Source organism: Vanacampus margaritifer, chromosome 5, assembly GCF_051991255.1.
Source record: "Vanacampus margaritifer isolate UIUO_Vmar chromosome 5, RoL_Vmar_1.0, whole genome shotgun sequence".
NCBI lineage: Eukaryota > Metazoa > Chordata > Actinopteri > Syngnathiformes > Syngnathidae > Vanacampus > Vanacampus margaritifer.
In genome coordinates, this window is record NC_135436.1 from 11,965,501 (window position 1) to 11,986,773 (window position 21,273).

The 21,273-nt window shown below is 39.5% G+C and overlaps 2 protein-coding genes and 1 long non-coding RNA gene across 6 annotated transcripts in view; 2 read left to right on the forward strand and 1 right to left on the reverse strand.

Moving 5' to 3' along the window:
- The window catches only part of sik3 (SIK family kinase 3), a 33,232-nt gene extending 27,457 nt beyond the window's left edge, over window positions 1–5,775 (forward strand). For both annotated transcript variants that reach the window (XM_077565712.1, XM_077565715.1), the window contains 5 exons: window positions 438–1,210; window positions 1,280–1,434; window positions 1,603–1,732; window positions 1,810–1,936; window positions 3,192–5,775. In XM_077565712.1, the coding sequence (XP_077421838.1) occupies window positions 438–1,210; window positions 1,280–1,434; window positions 1,603–1,732; window positions 1,810–1,931 (1,180 nt within the window). In that variant the 3' untranslated portion in view covers window positions 1,932–1,936; window positions 3,192–5,775. The remainder of the gene's footprint in view (window positions 1–437; window positions 1,211–1,279; window positions 1,435–1,602; window positions 1,733–1,809; window positions 1,937–3,191) is intronic.
- A 3,465-nt stretch (window positions 5,776–9,240) lies between these two features.
- Window positions 9,241–20,811, forward strand: tmem25 (transmembrane protein 25). 3 transcript variants are annotated; one of them, XM_077567013.1, is made up of 9 exons: window positions 9,241–9,715; window positions 12,430–12,536; window positions 12,702–13,043; window positions 16,376–16,642; window positions 16,737–16,868; window positions 16,939–16,972; window positions 18,206–18,306; window positions 20,123–20,209; window positions 20,319–20,811. In XM_077567013.1, the coding sequence occupies exons 2-9, from the start codon at window positions 12,455–12,457 to the stop codon at window positions 20,390–20,392; spliced, it is 1,119 nt and encodes a 372-aa protein (XP_077423139.1). In that variant the 5' UTR covers window positions 9,241–9,715; window positions 12,430–12,454; the 3' UTR covers window positions 20,393–20,811. The 3 variants fall into 3 exon arrangements, with proteins under 3 accessions (XP_077423139.1, XP_077423137.1, XP_077423136.1); XM_077567011.1 differs by having other exon boundaries at window positions 9,242–9,715; window positions 16,376–16,660; window positions 20,296–20,811; XM_077567010.1 differs by having other exon boundaries at window positions 9,246–9,715; window positions 16,376–16,660.
- LOC144052712 (uncharacterized) lies at window positions 12,639–19,853 on the reverse strand. Its single transcript, XR_013294273.1, has 3 exons — window positions 19,787–19,853; window positions 15,104–15,167; window positions 12,639–12,946 (listed from the first exon to the last, which is right to left on the reverse strand). It is a non-coding gene; the product is annotated as an uncharacterized LOC144052712 (long non-coding RNA).
- Window positions 20,812–21,273: the final 462 nt, after the last annotated feature.

Genomic DNA, 21,273 nt, shown 5'->3' on the forward strand with positions numbered 1-21,273 from the left:
TGACAAAACATTGAGAGGAAAAACCTCATGGACATTGATCAGATGACAACAGCAGCGCTTTCACCACCTCCATTTATTTGGTGAGTGGATGGTACAGTATGTGCTGTAGCAGCACATGTATGTAGAAGTGTCAATAGTTACAGTAGGAGATTTGTATTGTGTTCCAGACATTTACATCCCTGTTCTGCCTTCACTGAGAGAATGTGTAACCACCCTTGCAAAAATGCTTACCCAGAAATCCTGTGGAAAGATCATATATTTCTCAGTGAAGACTTGTGTAAGCAAGAACCTGACACATTTTGATACTTTCCCCTGTTGAGTGATGTAGTGACCTGCTCCACATTTTTTAACCACAGTTAAATTTTAGTGTGCAGAGGCCTGATGTGATATTCATAATCTAGTTGCTAAATATCTCCTTTTTCCTTCGTTCTTTCCAGTCGTAGCCTCGGACGTTTCACATCAGCCTATGACCAGGCTCAGTTCAATCCGCACCTTTTTTCTGGTGATGCAGCCACTCGGGGTGCCCCTGGAGTGCTAGGTTCCTATAGCCCTTACCTGCAGGGGGCCTCACTCAACGTCCCTGGACTGGAGGGTTACCAGAGTGGGGCATTGGGGACGGGGAATTATGGCGCCCCATCAGCACTACAGCAAGCGTTACTTTCTCCAACTCCTCTGGACTACCGCCCCCCACAACAACATGTTACACCTACTCTGCAGGGGCTGCTATCCCCCCGCCACTCTTTAACAGGCCATGCAGATCCTCGGTTACCACCACAGGACCTGGCTGCACTGTTGAAGAGGCAGAGCCCCCGATCATGTCCTGCCCCTCCAACACCACCCAGTAGCACAACACCGGATTACGGCGAGATGCTACTTCTGCACCAGCTGAGCCAGGGTGAGAATTTGGAACCACAGCCGCCTCAAAGCTCCCCAGCAGGCAAACACTACCACCACCTTCTCCAGATCCGACCGCCAGAAGTCCAGCCACCACAACAACACCCTGCCCAAGCACCTTGTCCAAGCTTGACCCACTCGGAGAGCATGGAGGAAGATGAGGTACCATCTGGCTACCAACACACGCATGAGGGCCTGCTGGCCAAAGCAGGCGAAGGTCATGAGCTCCTGGGTCCTCCCAGAGGCAGCAGCCCTCCCTTCAACTCCCCGACACATAGATGTGGCTATATCGGTCTGAGTCCTCCAGCAACTAGAGGTTGGTTTACTTGCATACATTTTCCCATGATTCATATTGCCATACACACCAGATTTTTTTCTTTTTCAGATGCCGAACATGTAGAGTGCAGACAGACGGGGCAAGCTATGGAGTTGCCTGATCATAATGGCTTGGGCTATTCACGAGGTCAGCAGGGAGAAGTTTACAGGTCCCGAGGACAACTTCAGCGTCATCACACCATCCAGACCTGTGATGATGCATATGTGAGTGACTATACACTGCCATAGAGGAGTGACAAACTGTAACTGAATTTGGAGTTGTCATCCTGTGGAATTTTAAAAGCCTCCCATGGCCTCCAAAAACTTATCAAGATTCATTTTCAGTATGTTCCATTTCAAACACAATTTGATAATTGTGAACTAATTTTCCAGGACCAGGCTGAGCCCATGTCTGGGATGAGCCTATTGGCTGGGAAGGCGCTAAGTTCTGCTCGCATGTCAGACATTCTCAGCCAGACGTCACTGTCAGGAAGCCAGCAGCTGCACCAGCGGCAAGAGTCAGGTCAGCAATTTAATTAAAACATTTTTTTTTTTTTACTTTTAAAAATCCATATCATCAATAAAATCTATTTCAACCAGGATGTGACATTGAAGGGGAGCACCACGCGGCGACCTGCTATCCCTCTTCCTGCACCACAGATATGCTTCTCAGCTATAAGCCCCCTGACCTGCAGTACAGCATGGAGCAGGCTGGAGTCTAGTAATGGTAAGGTAATACTTAAATCAGGCCAGGTACAATATTTTAGCTGATTCGAAATGCTTCTTTTATGCGTGAGCAGTAAAAGGTGATTGAATTTTTGCTCCCATCCCACCCACGCAAAAAAAAAATGTTGTCCCATCCCACCCAAAAAAAATCTTGTTCCGTCTCGCTCCCAGTGAAAACGATTCCTGTCCGATCCTGCTCCCATTCAGAATGACTTCCATTCCCATACTGTTCCCATTTTGGAAGGTCAGGTATTGGTCAGAACAGAGCCGTATACTGTATAGAGAGAGTTTGGCCTACTGGTTTCAGTAGGGTAACAAGATGGCGTCCCTATATCATGTGACCAATAGTTGACCAACCGCAGAGTGATATAATCCCTCTCCCGTCTGCTCCTGTGATTTTATTTTATTTATTATTATTTTTTATTTGTTTTAGTACCGTCCCAATCCCATGATTTAAAGGTAAATTGATTCCCATCCCATGGGAATCCTGCGGGATTCATGAAAAAATGTCAGCCTGTAGCGTGAGGACAACAATTTGGAAATTCAATTCAATTGTATTGCAGATGTGTGGTTCATAAAAAAATACACAGTTAAAGTTAAAGGGAAAATCAACCCAAAAATTGTCTTTAGATTAATATGTTGTATGTGCCCACACTAGTCTAAACATGGTATTCTGATTAATTAATATTATGTTTGTAGGATATGAGTTAAGCAGCAAAATGTACCCGTTTTGCCACTTGCTATCAACTGAAAATGACATCACAGTTGCTTAGAGCTCAGGCAACAACCAATCACAGCTCAGCTTCAGAAAACACAGTAAAATGTGACAAAGTTTTGTTTTTTCTGTTAACCCACCTAAATACACCCTCCTCAAGTAATAGCCAATCAGCTGTCGACTGAAGATGATAGTGTTGCTCAGGGCTAAGGCAACAACCAATCAGAGCTCAACTGATTTCTGAAGCTGCGCTGTGATTGGTTGTTATCTGAGACCTGACCAACACTGATGCCATCTTCAGTCAGTAAGTGGCAAAATGGCCACCCCCTGAGATGGATTAAAAACAGCTGGATTATGCTGCTTAACTCGTATTTTACTAACGCAATATTAGCCAGAATATCATATTTAGACTAGTGGGGGCTGCATAGAACATAAAATTGTAAAAAAATAAATAAATAAAAATGTGGTCTGACTTGCCCTTTAATGCTTGGGTTCAAACTAAGCGTAAATTGTTGCCTTGTTTGTGTATTCTTCTCTCCAGGATGCGGTGTATCCTATGTACAGTGGTCTATGTCAAGCATCCTGACTTGTGTTGACTTGAGTTGAGCTGCATCATGCCAAACCACCACCACCATCCATCTATCCATCGCTCGCCATCTGTTTGCTGGAGGGGTGTTGGAGCATTCAGCGTTCAAAAGGTCAAAGTGCCACCATCTCCTGCACAAACATCCATCATTTGTTACGAGTGGATTCTTCTACCAAGGCTGTCCCACTCCTCACCAAACTCCTCGACCCTCCATGGGCACATTTTGTGCCTCATTGGCCACAGGGAGCCGGTTTGACTTCCAACGACACAAAGAAATGGACACACTGCTGCATCAGATCCAAAGTATTCACATTGTGTGTGTGATGATTCATGCGCACACTTGCTCAATGAGAGGCGTGGAGAAGAAAGGACTGCTTAAGCTGCACACCCCAGTACCCCTCCCACTTGCAGACTGCAGAGCTTTTCAGACTGGACAAGAATCTCTGCATTGGTGTTTGGAATCGGCCTCCATTGCACCCTCCAAAGACCGAACCGAGCTCAGTGTCATTTACACAGAGGACAAACCAGCTCATTTTTTATGTTATTCCCGCTGTCACCCTCTTTTTTTTAAATTTTATTTGTATTTTATTTCTTTTATATATATATATATATTTTATTGTCAAATAGTAATGTCAATGTTAGACATAATGGTCAATATTGTTACTGTTGTTATCACGGTTTCCAGTAAAATGTTTATTAAGATGACATTATTATAGAAAAACAGATTTTTGTTGCAAGAATGACAACAATTAAGAGAAAAAACAGAATTCTGCACTTTGGAGTCACACAACCGTTTCCTTCTCCCTCTTTTTCATAGTGTCATGCTACTTTTTGGACTCCCCCATCACCACGCCATCCTTATTTTTCCCACCTTCTGTTACCTTATCTCCCAACCTTCTGTCATGTCTGTGACAGTGTATTGCATTGTGGGTAATTTTACCAGATTTTTGCTCCGTTCCTTGTACAGCAATGCCGTGTATAGACCGCTTTTGCAATTTCTGCAATTTGTTTCTTTTATTTTCAGATGTTGGGTATGCTTTTATTTTTTATATCGTTTTTATTTTTCAATGTTTTCAAATGTTTACTTTTTTTGCTTTGTGAATCTTGACATTTCCTGCCAAAAGAGGACAGAGAAGAGAGACGGCTCTTTCTATGTCTTAAACGATTGTTCGTATTTGTTTTATTATATTGAGACACTTGAATAAGAGGAGAGTAATAATTTTTGTTGCTTTTAAAGTATTTCTTTTGTTGATGTCATTCGTATTGCTGTTGCACTTGTTTTTTGTTTGAGGTGGTTGTGGCAGGCTATACAGGGTCAGGTTATAGGCTTTGTCCCGGGTTAGTTTGGGTGCTACAGACTTGATACTCGGGGAAAAATAACAAACACAAACCTAAAGGGAAGAACTTGACATATCATCCAAAGCATAGCAAGTATGAAGACTGACAACAGCCTGTTTTTTCCTTCTCTTTCAACCCTTAAAATCTGCTGCCCTTGATTATATTGTCTTGCGCCTGGACAGATGACTGTTCCTTCTCGTTTGGAATTGTTGCTACACCTGGACTATGAACTATTCTCTAAACGATCAAAGGGAAACATTAAGATGTCTGTAAAGAGGAATTCCAAATTGGGCATGCACAGCATGGGAATTAAAGATTTTCAGCGTGGTGATACAAGCCCACCTTTTAATACACAAGTAAGAAGTTGGCAGGTTTAAGCACCACCAGATGGAAACTAAACACGGGGGACCACAGCAGAACATTTTAAAAACAAAACATTCTTATAAACCCCTTATCCTATGTTCATGTTTGAATGTCACATTTTTCCTTCTGTAATGCTAACTAAAAAAAAAAAAAAAAACTGGTGCAGTGAAAAGAAGACCTTCAGATGTACTTATAAATGTTTATACTGGCCCAATTGCACAATACCAGACTGCACGGATGACTTTAAAACCAACAGTGGTTGGTGTCATGCTGCGCTTGTGCTTTCCATTTGCACTCTGTAACTTCCTACGAAGATTCTATGAACATTTCCAAAAGTTGCAATTCCTCCAACTCTCCTTGACTCCTCTGTCGAGCTTTGCTGCCTGGCTGCTGCACCAAGCCAACACTGATACGAAGAGCACTGAGGAGGAGGAGACGAGTGGGATAAAAGACAATGCAAGTCGGACTTAAAATTAAACCTAGGGCTGAGGGGCCTACAGGAAGACTGAGTACCAGTGAATGGGAAGCACTGCACATGATTCAGGCAGAGTGGGGGAGAGCTGCTTAACACATCAGACTGATTTTTACCCATTTCTCCTTTTCTGTTGTCTCCTTGATGCCGCCCTCTTGTGTATGTGTACTCATCTCAGCCTTTCCTTCTCTGCAAGTCGGCTCTGCTCCACTCTATGATTTTCTTAGTTTTGTTTTCATTTTTGCCTTTGTTTTGAATTTTCATTTCTGTTGAGTACAAAAATACTAAAGTGCAACAATGTTTAAAAAGATTATCAACCAAACTAAGATAAAATATATATATAAATAAAGAAATACTTTAAAATGGCTTGCGTGCGTGTGTCTTTTGTGCAGCTTTTTCTTTATACTATATATCATATATCATTTCTGGATTTAAGCAAATAAAGGAATTTAACAAATAGAATTCACATCTTTCTAGTTTCCCCATTTAGTTTGACATATTTGAACACTTAAAAGACTATCAAGACACCTATAGGAACAGTTATTTGTAAAAAGAAAAAAAAAGTGCACTTTGTGTCCAAACTGCGATTCACAGTACCGGTGGTGTTTCTTTTCCTTTCAACTTTTCCCTTCAGGGGTCGCCACAGCGAATCAGCTGCCTCCATCTAACACTGTGCTCTGCATCCTCTGCTCTCACACCAACTACCTTCATCTCCTCTTTAAATACATCCATAAACCTCCTCTTTGGTCCTCCTCTAGACCTCCTGCCTGGCATTTGGAAACTGCATCCTTCCACCAATTACTCACTATCTCTCCTCTAGACATGTCCAAACCATCTCAGTCTGGCCGCTCTGACTTTATCTCCAAAGCCTCTAACGTGCTTCCCCTCTGATGTACTCCTGATTCTATCCATCCTGGTCACTCCCAAAGATAACCTCAGCATCTTCATCTCTGCCACCTCCCGCTCTGCCTCCTGTCTTCCTCAGTGGCACTTTCTCCAGACCAAACAACATCGCTGTTCTCACCACAGTTTAATAAACCTTTCCTTTCATTTGAGCTGGAACTCTTCTCTTCTCACACCTGACACTTTTCTCCACCGGTTGCAGCCTGCCTACGGCTGCTCACAAATGTTCCCCTCTGCCCTGATTCTAGCTTCAACTACTTTTTCCCATAGCTTCATTGTGTGGCTCATCAGCTTTATTCCTCTGTAGTTGCCACAACTCTGCACGTCTCCCTTGTTCTTAAAAATGGGCACCAGCATACTTCTCCTCCATTCCTCAGGCATCTTCTCACTATCTAAGATCCTGTTGAACAACCCAGTCAGAAATGCTACCTCTCCTAGACACTTTCATACCTCCACATGTATATCATCAGGACTGAGTCCCTTTCCACTCTTTATCCTCTTCAATGCCCTTCTCACTTCATCCTTACCAATCTTTGCTACTTCCTGGTCCACAACAGTCGCCTCTTCTACTCTTCATTCTCTCTCATTTTCCTCATTCATCAACTCTTCAAAGTACTCTTTCCATCTTCCCATCACACTACTGGCATCTGTCAACACACTTCCATCCCTTCCCTTTATTACCCTAACCTTTTGCACATCCTTCCCATCTCTGTCTCTTTGCCTTGCCAACAAGTTTAGATCAGTCTCTCCCTCGTTACTGTCCAACCTAGCATACAAGTCATCGTAAGCCCCTTGTTTGGCCTTTCCCACTTCTACTTTCACCTTACGTTGCATTTCCCTGTACTCCTGTCTACTTTCTTCAGTCCTCTAAGTGTCCCACTTCTTCTTAGCTAACCTCTCTCTTTGGATCCACTTCTGCATCTCCTCATTCCACCACCAAGTCTCCTTATCTCCTTTCCTTCCAGATGGCACACCAAAGACTGTCCTACCTGTCTCCCTGATCACATTTGCTGTAGTTGTCCAGTCATCTGGAAGCACCTCCTGACCATCCAGAGCCTGTCTCAACTCCTTCCTGAAAGTCATACAACACTCTTCCTTTTTCAGCTTCCACCATTTCATTCTTTGCTCTGCCTTTGCCGTCTTTGTCTTCCTCACCACCAAAGTCATCCTGCACATTACCATCCTATGCTGTCTGGCTACACTCTCACCTACCACTTCTTCGCAGTCGTTGATCTCCTTCAGATTACACCGTCTACACAAGATGTAGTCTACCTGTGTACTCCTACCTCCACTATTGTAGGTTACCCTATGTTGCTGCCTTTTCTGAAAGAAAGTATTCCCCACAGCCATTTCCATTCTTTTTGCAAAGTCAACCACCATCTGTCTTTCTGCGTTCCTCTCCTGGATACCAAACTTGCCCATCACCTCCTCATCACATCTGTTTCCTGATTTTCATTGAAGTCTGCACCAATGGCAACTCTCTCACTTCTGGGGATGCTCTGCATCATTTCATCAAGGTCCAACCAAAAGTTTTCCTTCTCTTCCAGCTCACACCTGTGGCACATACCCACTAACAACATTGATCATCACACCTTCGATTCCTAGCTTCAGGCTCATCACGCTATCTGACATTCTTTTTACCTCCAGGACGTTCCTAACAAACTCCTCCTTCACGATAACTCCTACACCATTTCTCTTCCTCGCTACACCATGATAGAATAACTTGAACCCTGTTCCTAAACTTCTAGCTTTGCTCCCTTTCCACCTGGTCTTCTGAACACACAGTATGTCCACCTTCCTCCTCTGCATCATGTCATCCAGCTCTCTACCTTTTCCTGTCATAGTTCTAACATTCAAAGTCCCTACTTTCAGTCCTAGACTCTAGGTGTTCCTCTTCTCTTTCTTCCTACGAACACACCTTCCTCCTCTCCTTCAACCAACAGTAGTCCAGTTTCCACCGGCACCCTGTAGATCAACAGCACCGATTAACCCGGGCCGGCTTTGATTTGCAAGTTTGATTTGGCCAAAGTTTTATGTCGGATGCCCTTCCTGACACAACTCTCTGTATTTTTCCGGGCTTGAGACCGGCACAAGAAGACACTGGCTTGTGCCCCCTTGCGGCTACATTGATTAACAATACTGGTGCACTGAACTAAAATAGTGAAGATACATACTAAGAACTACTAAAAATGATGTCCTAAAAAATACTCTTACAGTATGAAGAATTAGGTCCTAGCTTTATGTTTGGTTGTCCTGTATATGAAGATTATCTACATTTGGTGTATTACACTGGGAAAATAATTAGTGGTATTGCTTGCAAAAAACAACAACAACTATTTGGATGTTTAGAATGTTTCTGATGTAGTGGCTTTGGGATGTACAGGGTGTCCATAAAGTCTCTTTACCATTTCAAAAATGTATTAAAAATGCAATTGATTAGATATTTTATTTAGATTTGTTCTATTGTATTCAGCGTTTATTAAAGTTTTATTTTTATTTTTACCTCTTTTAATACACTTCTACATGGGCACCGTTAGTTGCACGAAGCACATCAAGACGGTACTCGATTTCTTGCCATGTTCGCTGTAGCATAGCCTCATCAATTGTGGCAATGGCATCAGTAATCCATTGCTTAAGGTCAGTAATGATAAACACTGTGTGTTTTTTTAAACACTGAATACAATAGAACAAATCTGAATAAAATATCTAATCAATTGCATTTTTAATATATTTTTTTAAATGGTAAAGGGACTTTATGGACACCCTGTATATCTAATTGGTGAATCTTCAAATATTCTTCATCATTTCCCCCATAGTTAGAACTGCCTGCTTCTATTCTATTCTGGCTGCAGTGCTCTGCATGCTGCTGCTTATGTCTGTTCAACTGCACTGCAGAGACATTCCAGTCTGAAATAATGGATCACTGAACACGTGAGTGTTGTGCAATGTGCATTGCCATTACCGTTGACTTTGACATGCCTGCTGATGATCAATAATGAGATGAGAAGGAAAGGCAATGCTCATTTTGTTCTACAGTTCAATAAATGTCCTCCTCTCTCCTTTCCTCTCTTCGAGCAATACATTCTCTTCATCTGAGCCTTCCTCCTCTTCCCCTTCATTCTCTCATCCTCTCAAGTGCTCGATTCCCTTCTCCCTCCCTCCCTGCCACTCGCCGGCGGCGGTGAGTGCCTGAGTCAGCTCGCTTTACCAGTGAGTGAATGCTGCTACTGGAGGTGCCATATCCTGCAGAGCAACGTGTGTGTGTGTGTGTGTGTGAGTGCACACAGATGGGAGAGCGGCTGAGTCAGAAAGGCTGCCTTCCTCTCATCACCATCCTTCGCTCCTCTGCTGCCATGGAGCTCCGATTGGCTGAATCGCAGCAGAGTCTGCAGAAAGGGCTGAGGTAACACCGTATGTGTGTGATGGAAGATTTGGGTTGAAATGTATGAAGCACAAACATGTGTACTAAAATATGCATGCAGCCTTGTATATGTGTCTGGGCCTTTGCAGCATTTTGTCCTGCCATTCTGGAATGTTAGTATAAACCAAGCATCGACTGCTAACGGTCCAGTGGGTGTATGTATTTCCTTGCTCATCATTATGTTTACGAAGTGTGCGTCATGCCGTCATCTGAAATGCATTTTTTTTCTCTCTCTGCCATGATTGTCTTCAAAACATTGCTTTATAGTGTACTTCTCATAATCTGGTCTACTGGCTTTAGACTTTATGACAGAACCTTGAACTCAGCCACAACAACAAAGGTATAGTTATACACAGTAGTATTAGTGTTCTCAAAAGTAACAAATGCTAACAAGGCTAGCTATCTTTGATCCTAAATTTGCTGCCATATAGATTAAACCACAACTGTGGTTTGACTCGTTTAACTGTATTAATTGGATTGGAAGATTATCCTATGAGCAGCGAGTTGACACATAACCTCTCTAAATGGCAAACATTGACTGGTAATTGTTGCTTCCAAGCTAAATGGAGGATTTAACTTTAATTTTAGGGCTTCTATTACAGTATTTGGTTTGTTGTGTGGCACGAGTTACGTGACGTCACAAATCAAAATGGCGTCTTACTCAAGGAAAGGACACTCCCCGCTAATTGAAAACCATTAAATTTTGGATTGTTGTAATATGATTTGTGAGGATTATTTGGATTTCAAACTGTGATGAGATGTCATTTGACTTCTATAACAATTGGCCTGGTTTGTAGGGGAGACCGGGGCTAGTTGTATCACGGGTAAGTTGTCACATTGCAATTTTCTTCTCCACCAGAGGGCACAACGAAAAAGTGGAATACTAGTTTTCTTTGTATAAATGGTCAGGGATTGTGTAGTCTGAAAAGAGAATAGCACATTGTGAGCTGAGATGAGGCCAGTTATATGTTTTTCAACGTACAACCCAAAGTTAAAATGTTCAACTTCATATATTTTTGAAACAGGCGTCATAGACAAATGCTAGCAGCAAATCATGTAGACGAGTTAAAGGAGAGATTCGGGCATCTTGTCATGACTCTGTCACTGCTCAATTTTAAGCTAACTTTAAACTAGAGCAAGTATTAGCCCACATGCTAGTTTGGGGCAACTTGTCTCAGTCATTTTGGGGTTTGTTGTCACATATGCAAAGAATGGGCCAATGAAAAATGCACCTCTGGCAACTCGATTTACATATGCCAGAATTACCCTTCAGATGCTGAGTCTGAAGAGTGAGGAAATTAGTTTGCTAGGTTTTGTTTCATTGTTTAAAAATTGATTTTTTTAGTTGTTGATTGAACTAAAGCATGCCGACATGCCATGTCAGGACTGGTTTAAGTTTCATGATGAACCATCCATTAATCCATTAACTGAAATGCTTTATTTTTTTAAATTCAATTTAATCTAAAATGTCCAGTTTAAGGGAAGCAAATCAGGCATTTGAGTATGAGAGCTATGACCTACATGCCAGCAGTTCCTAAGGACTTTAATTTATTTCATAATATTTTATGTTTAAAGTTTGCTCAATGACTATAGTACATTTTCAAGATCAATGACAATTTCTCTAGATGTAAATTAATAAATACATAATAATAATAATAATTTAAAAAATCAGGAGAAAAGGGATAATTTTGTCCTTGTTTTATTTTATTAGTTGCAAAATCCAGTGTGACATCTTACCCCATATAGTGTGACAACTTACCCATTGGTGGGGCAACCTGTCACATGTTCACTCCCTCTATTTGATGACTTGTATCTCTGCACTGACACAAAGTATGAAAATGACATGAATACAAAAAATATACTGGTACGGTGGTACCTTAGATTTTGGTCTTTGGTATATATTTTGTTTATATATGATCATGTATTGATTCCAAGAACTAGATAAAAGTATAAAAAGTGATACAACTAGCCGCGGTCTCCCCTATGCTAGTCACAAAAAGGCAAACAATACGCTGTTTGTTTTCACTGAGGACTGCTGCGGGAAATCACCGATGTAACTAAACTGGTCCAAAAATGATTTACTTACTACAAATGATGTATCTTTGTTCATCTATCTATGCCAGTATTATATAGTGACAGGCTACAGCAGAATAATTATATGCTGTAACGTGTATCTATCTGTTGCCCTTCACACTTCACAGAGATGATTCTTGTCACAAGGCAAGTCAGGCAGCTGCTTGGGGCCCTCAAGTCAGTGGCCTGGCTTGGGTGCCAGCCAATGGCTTACTACATACAGTATAGTGGCGATCACGTTTTGAAAATGAGAGTCACTTCATAATGCGGTTTAAGGTCTCTTATGACAGTTTTGAGTAAAAATGCTATAAATATTGTACTGTAAGGCAATTGGCTTGTATTTTATTTTGTATTGTGCAAAGGTTAAAAGTTTCTAGTTTTAAGATTTTGAACCATGGCATGAATATGTTTTAAGTTAATTGGCGCTTTGATTGCCATGTATTTTCTCTATTGTGCTAACTTACTGTAAGTACAATAACACACTAATAACATCGTGTACAACTTAACTCTCCAATATTTTGTGCAATGATGTTTGTCTAATGCAAAATATGTCTTGGCTTAATAAAATGTGGGAAACAACGCAGTAGCCTGTATTTAACTACAAACTCAATCTGTGTTAACAGGTAGGTGTGTGTATGTTGTAGTAGGATGGATAATGTGTGCAAGAGAAGATGGTCATCAGGCTCCCAGGCCGTGGTGTTTCTTCACACGCTGGCCTTATCCTGGGCAGGTGATGTATGCTGTTACTTGACTTTTGTCATGAAATGTCAAACGTAGTAATGTAATGTAAAAAAGGAGAGCAATGATGATGTCATCCCTTAGTTGACTTTTATTTTACTCACATTTTAGAAAAACAAACAAACAGAAAAAAACTATTTAGTTTCTGTACCCACAGGTGCTGTTGAACCCGCCCCCCAAATTGACGGACATCGTCAAACAGCTATGACGTTAAGAGAAAACATGATACACAGGTTCCACTGTCATTCCGATGGTTGGCACCCCCACGCGCCGAATTCGCTGACCTGGTACCTGAATGGTGAGCGGCAGAGGTCGCTCTCTCCCAAAGGGCGTCTGGTGACGACACCTAAAAAAGACTCTAAGGTCACGAGACTGGGAGCCAATCACAACAGCACATTCTTCCTGCGGGCCAGAAAGTGGGACAAGGAGTTGGTATGTGTGGCATTGAACCCTAAATCGGGAGAGAGCTACAATGCCACTGTCACGCTCAATGTCCAATGTGAGTGGCTGGGAATTATTTATCGATTTCTTCTTCTGCTACAATGACTATTTTACCTCTGCCATGCACCAAGCTAGTTTGTTTGGTACCTGCCAAACTCATATGCTCCCCAAAAACGCATAAATACATTCTATTTTAAACATTACCATGCATTCTCCCAAAGACGTATTTATACGTAAAAAAAATATAAAAAAAAAAAAAAAAAATAATATATATATATATATATACTGTATATATATAAAAATATATATGTATATATTTTTTTATTTTATTTTATTTTTTTATGCTAGAGCATATAGATGGCTTTGATGCAGCTTCTGAACTGAAGAGAATGGTTGAAGCAATGGTAGTTATTACAAAAATGGCCAGCAGGTGGCAGCAGAGAATAAGAGATCAACCAGGGCCATGTTGCAAAAAGCTAATTTACCCACAGTTTTAAAGAGATTTGTAAATAATGATGAAACTTAGCTATATTCTAATTCTAATTGCTGCAAAACAGAAACAGATCGAAACACATCTCCATCATCTCTTCTCAGATAATATGTTTATATCATATATATCCTTGCTCCAAAAATACAAAATAATTTTTTTTTTACATTATCTACAAGTTAAAAATATGATAAAGAAAAAAATTCCAACACTTCGGGGTACGCTCCAACCGCCTGTTTTAGCTAAAGATATTAACAAGCTTTCTCCGACAACAACAAAAAAACTTTCAAAAATATATAAGTTACTTTCATATACTGATATACTGATTACCCATCTCGAAATAGGAGACAGACTTGTCTATAGCACCGGAATCTGACTTTTGGATTCAAGTTTGTGAAAACTTATTTAAAATGACAAAACACACAAATTTACAACTTATCCAATATAAAATTATTCACAGAACATACATTACTCAATATATGATGAAGAAAATGGGACTCTCAGACTCCGACATTTGTCTCCAATGTTTACAAAACACTACAGACACTTATGTTCATGCTTTATGGTTATGTACTCCGGTTATGTATTTCTGGACTAAAGTCTTAGAAAAACTTTCCGCTATCTTGGACTGTAGGATACCTTTATCTCCAAACTTGTGTTTGCTAGGTGACCTAACAACAACTGACTTATCACACAAACAATTTCAATCTACACTTGTAGCCCTTACTATCGCAAAAAAAACAATTCTTGTTAACTGGAGAAATAAACAAACTCTGAATATCGACCAATGGTCTAACCTCCTCATAAATCACATTTTTAATGGAAAAAATATCTGCCTCAAAAAAAAACCAAATATCAAAATTTATAGAAACATGGTCTACGTATATAGAATTTTTAAACCTAATTCTGGTTACTTAATTCTGCCTGTTAGCGAGAGCCACCACATCGTGATAACTTACATTGATGTTTCTGCATTTGGCAATTTATTATTATATTATATTATTAGTATGGGATTTTTTTTAATAGGCTTTAGGTGAACTGATGAATACACACACGCTCGCACACACGCACGCACACACACATACTCACCCACATACAAAAAAAAAATATATATATATATATGTATATATATATATATATATATATGTATAAAAAAATTATTATTATTATTATTTTTTTATTATTTAAAAAAAAAAAAAGGAGAGCAATGATGATGTCAAATCGAACGAACAATACTGAGCTTTCCTGGAAAAAAAAAAAGAAAAAAAAGAAACAGATCGAAATATATATTTTTTCTTGATAACGAAGAGACTCTAATCTTTCTTTTGGTCCATGTTTTTATAGCAATAGAACACAATATTCTGTGGGGCTTGCAAAATCAGTCAACATCAAGTAAAACAGCCAGGAGCGAAGGGGGTTGCTTCAGTGAAAATGGCTGGGAGTGAATGAGTTAAACAACAAAATACTTCTACCACTGCTGTAAAACATTTTACAGGCGTATATCATGGGAAATCCTAAAATTTTAGTGGTATCTTGATAGCGGATCCAGGATTTTTTTTTTTAATTCAGAAGTTCACAATTTGAAATCTTTCCCTGCTTCATTAGCATTTGCAAAAATTAATTTTCTATACCTCTTGTCCTGAGTTGAGTTGGAGATGAACTGGAGCCGATCCCCGCTGTCCTCTGTGAGGTACACTATTGTCAGGTTGCCAGTCAATCACAAGGAAAAAATTGAAAAACATTTTTAGTTAACGAATTAAAATAAACCCAAAATTCTATTAAAAAAATTCAAAAACCAACATTTCTTACATTTGAAATTTACAATTTTAGGGTTACAAAACTAGTTTTAATTATGGCAAAAACTTAACACATGAGCCTTTAGGGTTGATTTTAAATGTGTTTATTTTGTTAATAGCCGTAACGTTCGAGCAGTCGTCAGGGAGATGTTGTCCTTTTACTGGGTGTCACACAGAAGCAACGTCATCTACTTGTGGCAGCAGCCAATAAAAAAAAAAGTGCCACCGGATGACATCTAGGTGACTATTTTGAATGTTTGACATGTGGCTCCCATGCTTTTGTCATTTAATTAATTTTGATTGTATAGTACAAAAAAATATACAGCAAATAAAATATGGCACAATACAGAATTAATACTCCACAACAGGAATTCAAGCCAGATGTTGGCAACTTGGCAAACATCTTAACTTTATTTAATTGGAATCTAACTTTACAAGCGATATTAGAAGTCTGTGGACTGTTATAGGCTACAATGCCTGTATTTGATTTATAGATGGAGGGTTGTTTTTAAAATAATATTTTTGTTGAATTTTTACTTTTTACATTTTATTTGCACACAAGTAATACACAAAATACAATTTAAAAAAGAAAAGAAAACCAATACTAAAACTAGCGAAAACTAAACTAAAACGAAGCATTTTTGAAAAACTAAAACTAATAAAAACTAACAATCACCTCAATTAAAAGTGACTAGATTAAAAAATTAATAAATAAACAAACAAAACTCAAAACATACAAACTATAAATGAAAATTCCAAAACTACAACTATTCACACTCATGTTTACCTGTTGACAATTTAAAGTCTTCAATTAACCTATATTCATTGTTTTGGGGATGAAAAACCCACGGAAGCACGGGGAGACATGCAAACTTCACACAGGTAGGCTGGAGCCACGATTCGAACCCTGAAACCCAGAACTGAGGCCAACATCCTACCCACTCATATGAATTTACGCAGTTTTGACTGACTGTCGCACAAATGCATTCAGGTTGCCAAGTCTGCCTACTTCTGGTGCACATTAGTGACTGTGGCAGGAGTGTAGCCTAGCCTTGGCAAAGTCTTTTTGTTTCTCTCTATGAATCTTTCCTCTCCTCTGTTTTCTAGTTCAGCCTGAGATCATCAGGGTCAGCGCACACTCCAGCGAAACCTACGACCCCGGCCTTTTGCTAGTCCTCTTTGCACTGGTTCGGTCCAACCCGCCTGCCACCTTCACCTTGGCGGATCAGTCTGGTCTACTGGTGGCTAACACTTCAGACATCCTCGACTCGCACAGCTACCCCTGGCTGACCAATCACTCGCTGAGAGTCACTCTCAGTAGCCTATCAGGAAATATCTCGCTGAATGCCAGCAACAGCGTGGGAACAACGCAAAGTAACCTCACACTGGCAGGTCACTGGCAAGGGGAAAGGAGGACAAGAGGTGACGACCATAGACATTTTTTGGACATCTTCTGTCTTTTCTCCAGAGTTCCTGCAGTCTCGTGTGGAAGTGCCGATGCTGGGAATCGTAACAGGAGGGTCCATGGCCTTCATGGCGCTTCTCATCCTCAGCCTGATAGTCCTCTGCCTCATGCAAAAACCAACAAGCAAGTCCATTGGTAAGACACGAGTCCCTTGTGGGTTTGTAACAAAGTTTTTGCAGTGTACAAACTTTATTTTGTCTTACAGATGAGCCAGTGCAGATTCTAATGACTAAGAAAAGGTAATCCTGACAATATGGCACGTTTGTTTCCAGCTAGCCATTCTTATTATATGTTAAGCAAATTAGCATTACTGCTAGTTTCAGGATGAACGTAAAATGCAATATAACATTGACAGACAAACTTAATTTGACACTTTTTGCATCGACATTTCCAGCTGTTCAATGTTTCAATACCAGACAAATTATTTGTGAAGTTCAAATGTTATTAGTTGTTAGTGAAGTGAGTCTACATTCAACTCATGCTAGCATTTAAAAAAAGGCTACATTGCATTTTAGGGTCATCCTACAATTTTACCCGAGAGCCGGATACTTCAGTGCGGTCAATAAAGTCTCTTCGTTCCTTAAAAAAAAAAGATAGACCAGTAGAGTTACATTTCCTGCTGTGAGTACTTGGCACCACACATTGAAAATTTGGTGGCTTGTTTTATACTAAAACTGACTCAAATGTTCTTCAGCCTTTACTTTAATCTTCAATGTCAAAACAACTTACAATTTAACCCTATAAAGCCTGAACCATGAATATATGAGAGAAAATTCTTTGTAAATAGAGTATTTATTGGTCCTTTTGAACAAACAAATTTAAAAAAAATTTGAGGGGGAAAATCAACTTCCACATATAACTTTTGATTTGTGTCATATTTGATACATCTAGTCACAAACGCTTTAAATTTGTACATTTATAACTGTCAAAAATATAATAATAAACAGACATATCAAACATATTGGTATTTCAAAGAATCAGAAAGAACATTTGCCATTATTAATAAATATAGGTGTCTCCTCTTTCTCAATTGGGGCGATCTTGCAAGGTCGCTGGAAAAGCCGTCAACTGGGTGATACTGTCCTCTAACGGATTATCCGTGCAATACGTGTGTCAGATCATATACAGTACGTCGGGGTTTTAATGGGAAAAAAATATTATACTCATGAAATAGAGGGCTGTATTTAATATGGTACATTTGGTTTTATAGGGTTAAATAGACTTTATACATCCCTTGCAAATCAACAAACGTATAAAGTTGATAATAAATCAAGGCAAATGTTATTTATTGCTTGTTACCTGCAGTCAGTGCAACATTAACGACACATCTGAACTGTGAGCGTTCTCAGTCCTAATTCAAAGAGATGAGCTGTTGCTTAGTGTTCCATTATGAATATGTTGTGACCACATGACCTACGTTTGCCGTTCACATTTACATTACATTTATATTTGGCGCTGTATTATGTGCACAGTGACTCAACCAACCTGAAAGGAGAGAGAACTTACATCCCCAGAGAAAACATGTCTCTTCCTTCCAATATGCAGCTCAATGACCTCAGCACTTTGAAAAAGGGTAAGACTTGAACTCAGGGCGCAGACGGTAAGACTGCTAGAAAACTAGATTCATGATTCTGTACCAGAAATAGTAAGACATACTGTAAATGAGATTCATGATAGGATATACAGTAATCTATTATTATTATTATTTTTATCAAACCAATTAAAAAAGCACCATCATTTTACAATCACCTCCTCCTGTTTTACTGCAATACGGTTTCCTCTAGTGATGGGAAAATGAAGATTTTGCGATTTATTATTATTATTATTTTTACACCTCTAGATGGTGTTCTTGGTTTAAAGTAGTGATGGACAAATTAAGCTTTATGAAGCTCTTGCGATATTTTTTGGACTCCTCTCGAGGGCAATATTGGTTTAAAGAGGCAGTGGAAATTTAATCTATTTCCATTGCACTAGCCTTTACTGTATTTTTAAACCAAGAAAACCATCTAGAGGAGTAAAAAATATATTGCAAGTGTTTCATGAAGCTTCATTTGTCCATCACTTGTTCCCTCCCACTTTCGCAAAACAGCCATGGTAGGTTTGTTGGTTTTGGATGGCTATTTATCAGTTGGTGACCCGTCGATTGGCGACCGGTCCAGGGTGTACCTGGCCTCTCGCCCAAAGTCACTCGGGTTACACTCCAACTTAGCCATGTGCACCTTGAACAGAATAAGATGTGGAATATTACATTTTTAAGACTTTTTGCATGGTAGAGCACACAGACGACTTTCGATTTTGAAATTTGACTGCTATTGTGAATATAGAAAGTTTACATACCCCTGTTCAAATGGCAGGTTAACTCATTCACTGCCATTGACGGCTATAGACGTCAAAAGTTCATTTAACATTTTTTTCCACTTTTGCTAACAAGAGTATGAAAACCTAGAAAAAAATTATTGTAAATTTAGAACAGATATAAAATTTGTGGTTACTCGTTATTTAACTAGTGAAGTTATGTGATTAATTACAATTTAAAAAAATTATCGCCTGACGGGCCTAATTAATTTAAAAAAATTAAGAATAAGGGGCATTTAATCGTAATTAATCGCATGATAATTTTATATCTGTTCTAAATGTACAATAAAAAAAATCTAGGTTTTCATAAAAAATTAAATGAAATGAAAAAAATGTTAAACTAATAGAAATAGTTTACATGAATTTTTTACGTCTATAGTCATCAATGGCAGTGAATGAGTTAATTTTGAAAACAGCCACATCCAAATTTGTAAGAGGGAATGCGCACACTTGTGAAGCCACATTTCTTAATTTGTTTCTTTTTTCTTTCCCTCTCCAAAAAATGTTTAAAAATTCAAATTGAGTTGTAATGGTTATAGTTCACATTAAAGGTAAAACGGATCTATATGCCATTTAAACTGGGGTGTGTAAACTTTTTATAGCCATAAATAGCTTTATAGCCTTATATGGATGTCACATGATTTTACTTATTTCCTATGGAAGTTTAGTCTAATAGTAGGAATAAAATATGCACTTACAGTATCACTATGAAGATGATCTAGATCAGGGGTGGCCAAATTCGGTCCTCGAGAGCCACTATATAGAATGTTTTCCATGTTTCTCTCCATTAACACACCTGATTCATGATCAGGATTGTTATCAGGCTTCTGCAAAGCGTGCTGATGAGCTCATCATTAGATTCAGCTGCGCTGAAGGAGGGAGACATGGAAAACAGGCTGGATAGGGGCTCTCGAGGACCAAACTTGGCCATCCCTGATCTAGACATTCCAAATTTTCCATCCAACGCTGCATTTCTCTTATACTTATTTTCTGTTTCATCCATTGCTCCACTGCTGGTACATGGCTTGCTAAAGCACGAGAGAACACCCAGCAAATTAGTGGGGGAGAGAAGAAGAAAGATGAAGAGGATGAAGATCTGTCTGTAGCTTATGCTGCCAGAGGTCAGGTGGCGATTTTGCATTTCTTATGCTTGTATTTCCAAATGTGGTTGCAATAATGAAATATGGTCATTTCTTGAATTGTCAAGTCTTGTTCCCCTGCCACTCCCAGGCTTCGCCAGATATCCAATGGTGGGCTACATCTACAAGGTGAATAGCACAAGCAGCGAGGAAATTTGGCTCTGACTAACCTCAAAGGCCAAAAGTCATGAGCTGTACAAGTGCATGCATGACTTTTTGAACAGAGACTCTGCAACAAGTCACCCACTTGTCTCTTCAAAAGTTGGCACAAAATCTGTGGTTGGATCATGCAAAGGATCTGTGCTTCAACAATCGTATTGACAAAATGTGCGTCAACTCCAAACGTAATGTGTTGCCATGCCATCTGTAACCATTTGCTCGTTCTAAATAGAATGCATTTATTCTGCTATGCACACTCCACAATGTCCAAGATATAATGTGTGAGATTTTACAAACTAATTTGATGCAAAAAAAAATATTTATATATAAATGCTATGAAAAGTGTCATGCACTGTGTAACAGTTTACATATGTATATGTGTATGCAATTACAAGATGCTACTGAATAAAGTCAACATGAGTACATTTTGCCTCGACTGTGACTCTTCTGACGTCCACAAGGGGGTGCTAAAACGTGTCTTATACTTGTGCTCAAATGTGCAAAGGGAGTGTTTGTGCCTTTTGCACAGTAAACTTTCATGATTATGTTGTTTGTACGCACCATTGTGCATGTTTATTGCTAGAATAGCAACTGCAGATTCACATTGTATGTTTGACTCGTGTGGACGCACATGTGTGAGTGTGAGAGGTACACCAGGTGCTGTCTGTGGCTCACAGGGTTTTGATGCAGCAGTTCAGACAGGAAGCTGTGTTGTGTGCTGTGCTGTGGGTTAACGTATTTGCTGCCTGCAGCACCTCTGATGCATTTGGGAGGGAATATACTGTACACTTTGCTACATAAACAAAATAAACCGTTTTTACATGAGCCACAGTTAAGTTATTAATGAAAACACATTTTGTTTTTGCCTTACCGTGATAGAATAATTC

Excerpts from the sequence above, each read along its gene's own strand:
- tmem25 (XM_077567010.1), top strand. The coding sequence starts at position 12,455 with ATGGATAATGTGTGCAAGAGAAGATGGTCATCAGGCTCCCAGGCCGTG. Across the intron at positions 13,044-16,375 it reads TGTCACGCTCAATGTCCAAT|TTCAGCCTGAGATCATCAGG; the intron begins GTGAGTGGCTGG and ends TCTGTTTTCTAG. Across the intron at positions 20,210-20,318 it reads TGTAGCTTATGCTGCCAGAG|GCTTCGCCAGATATCCAATG; the intron begins GTCAGGTGGCGA and ends TGCCACTCCCAG.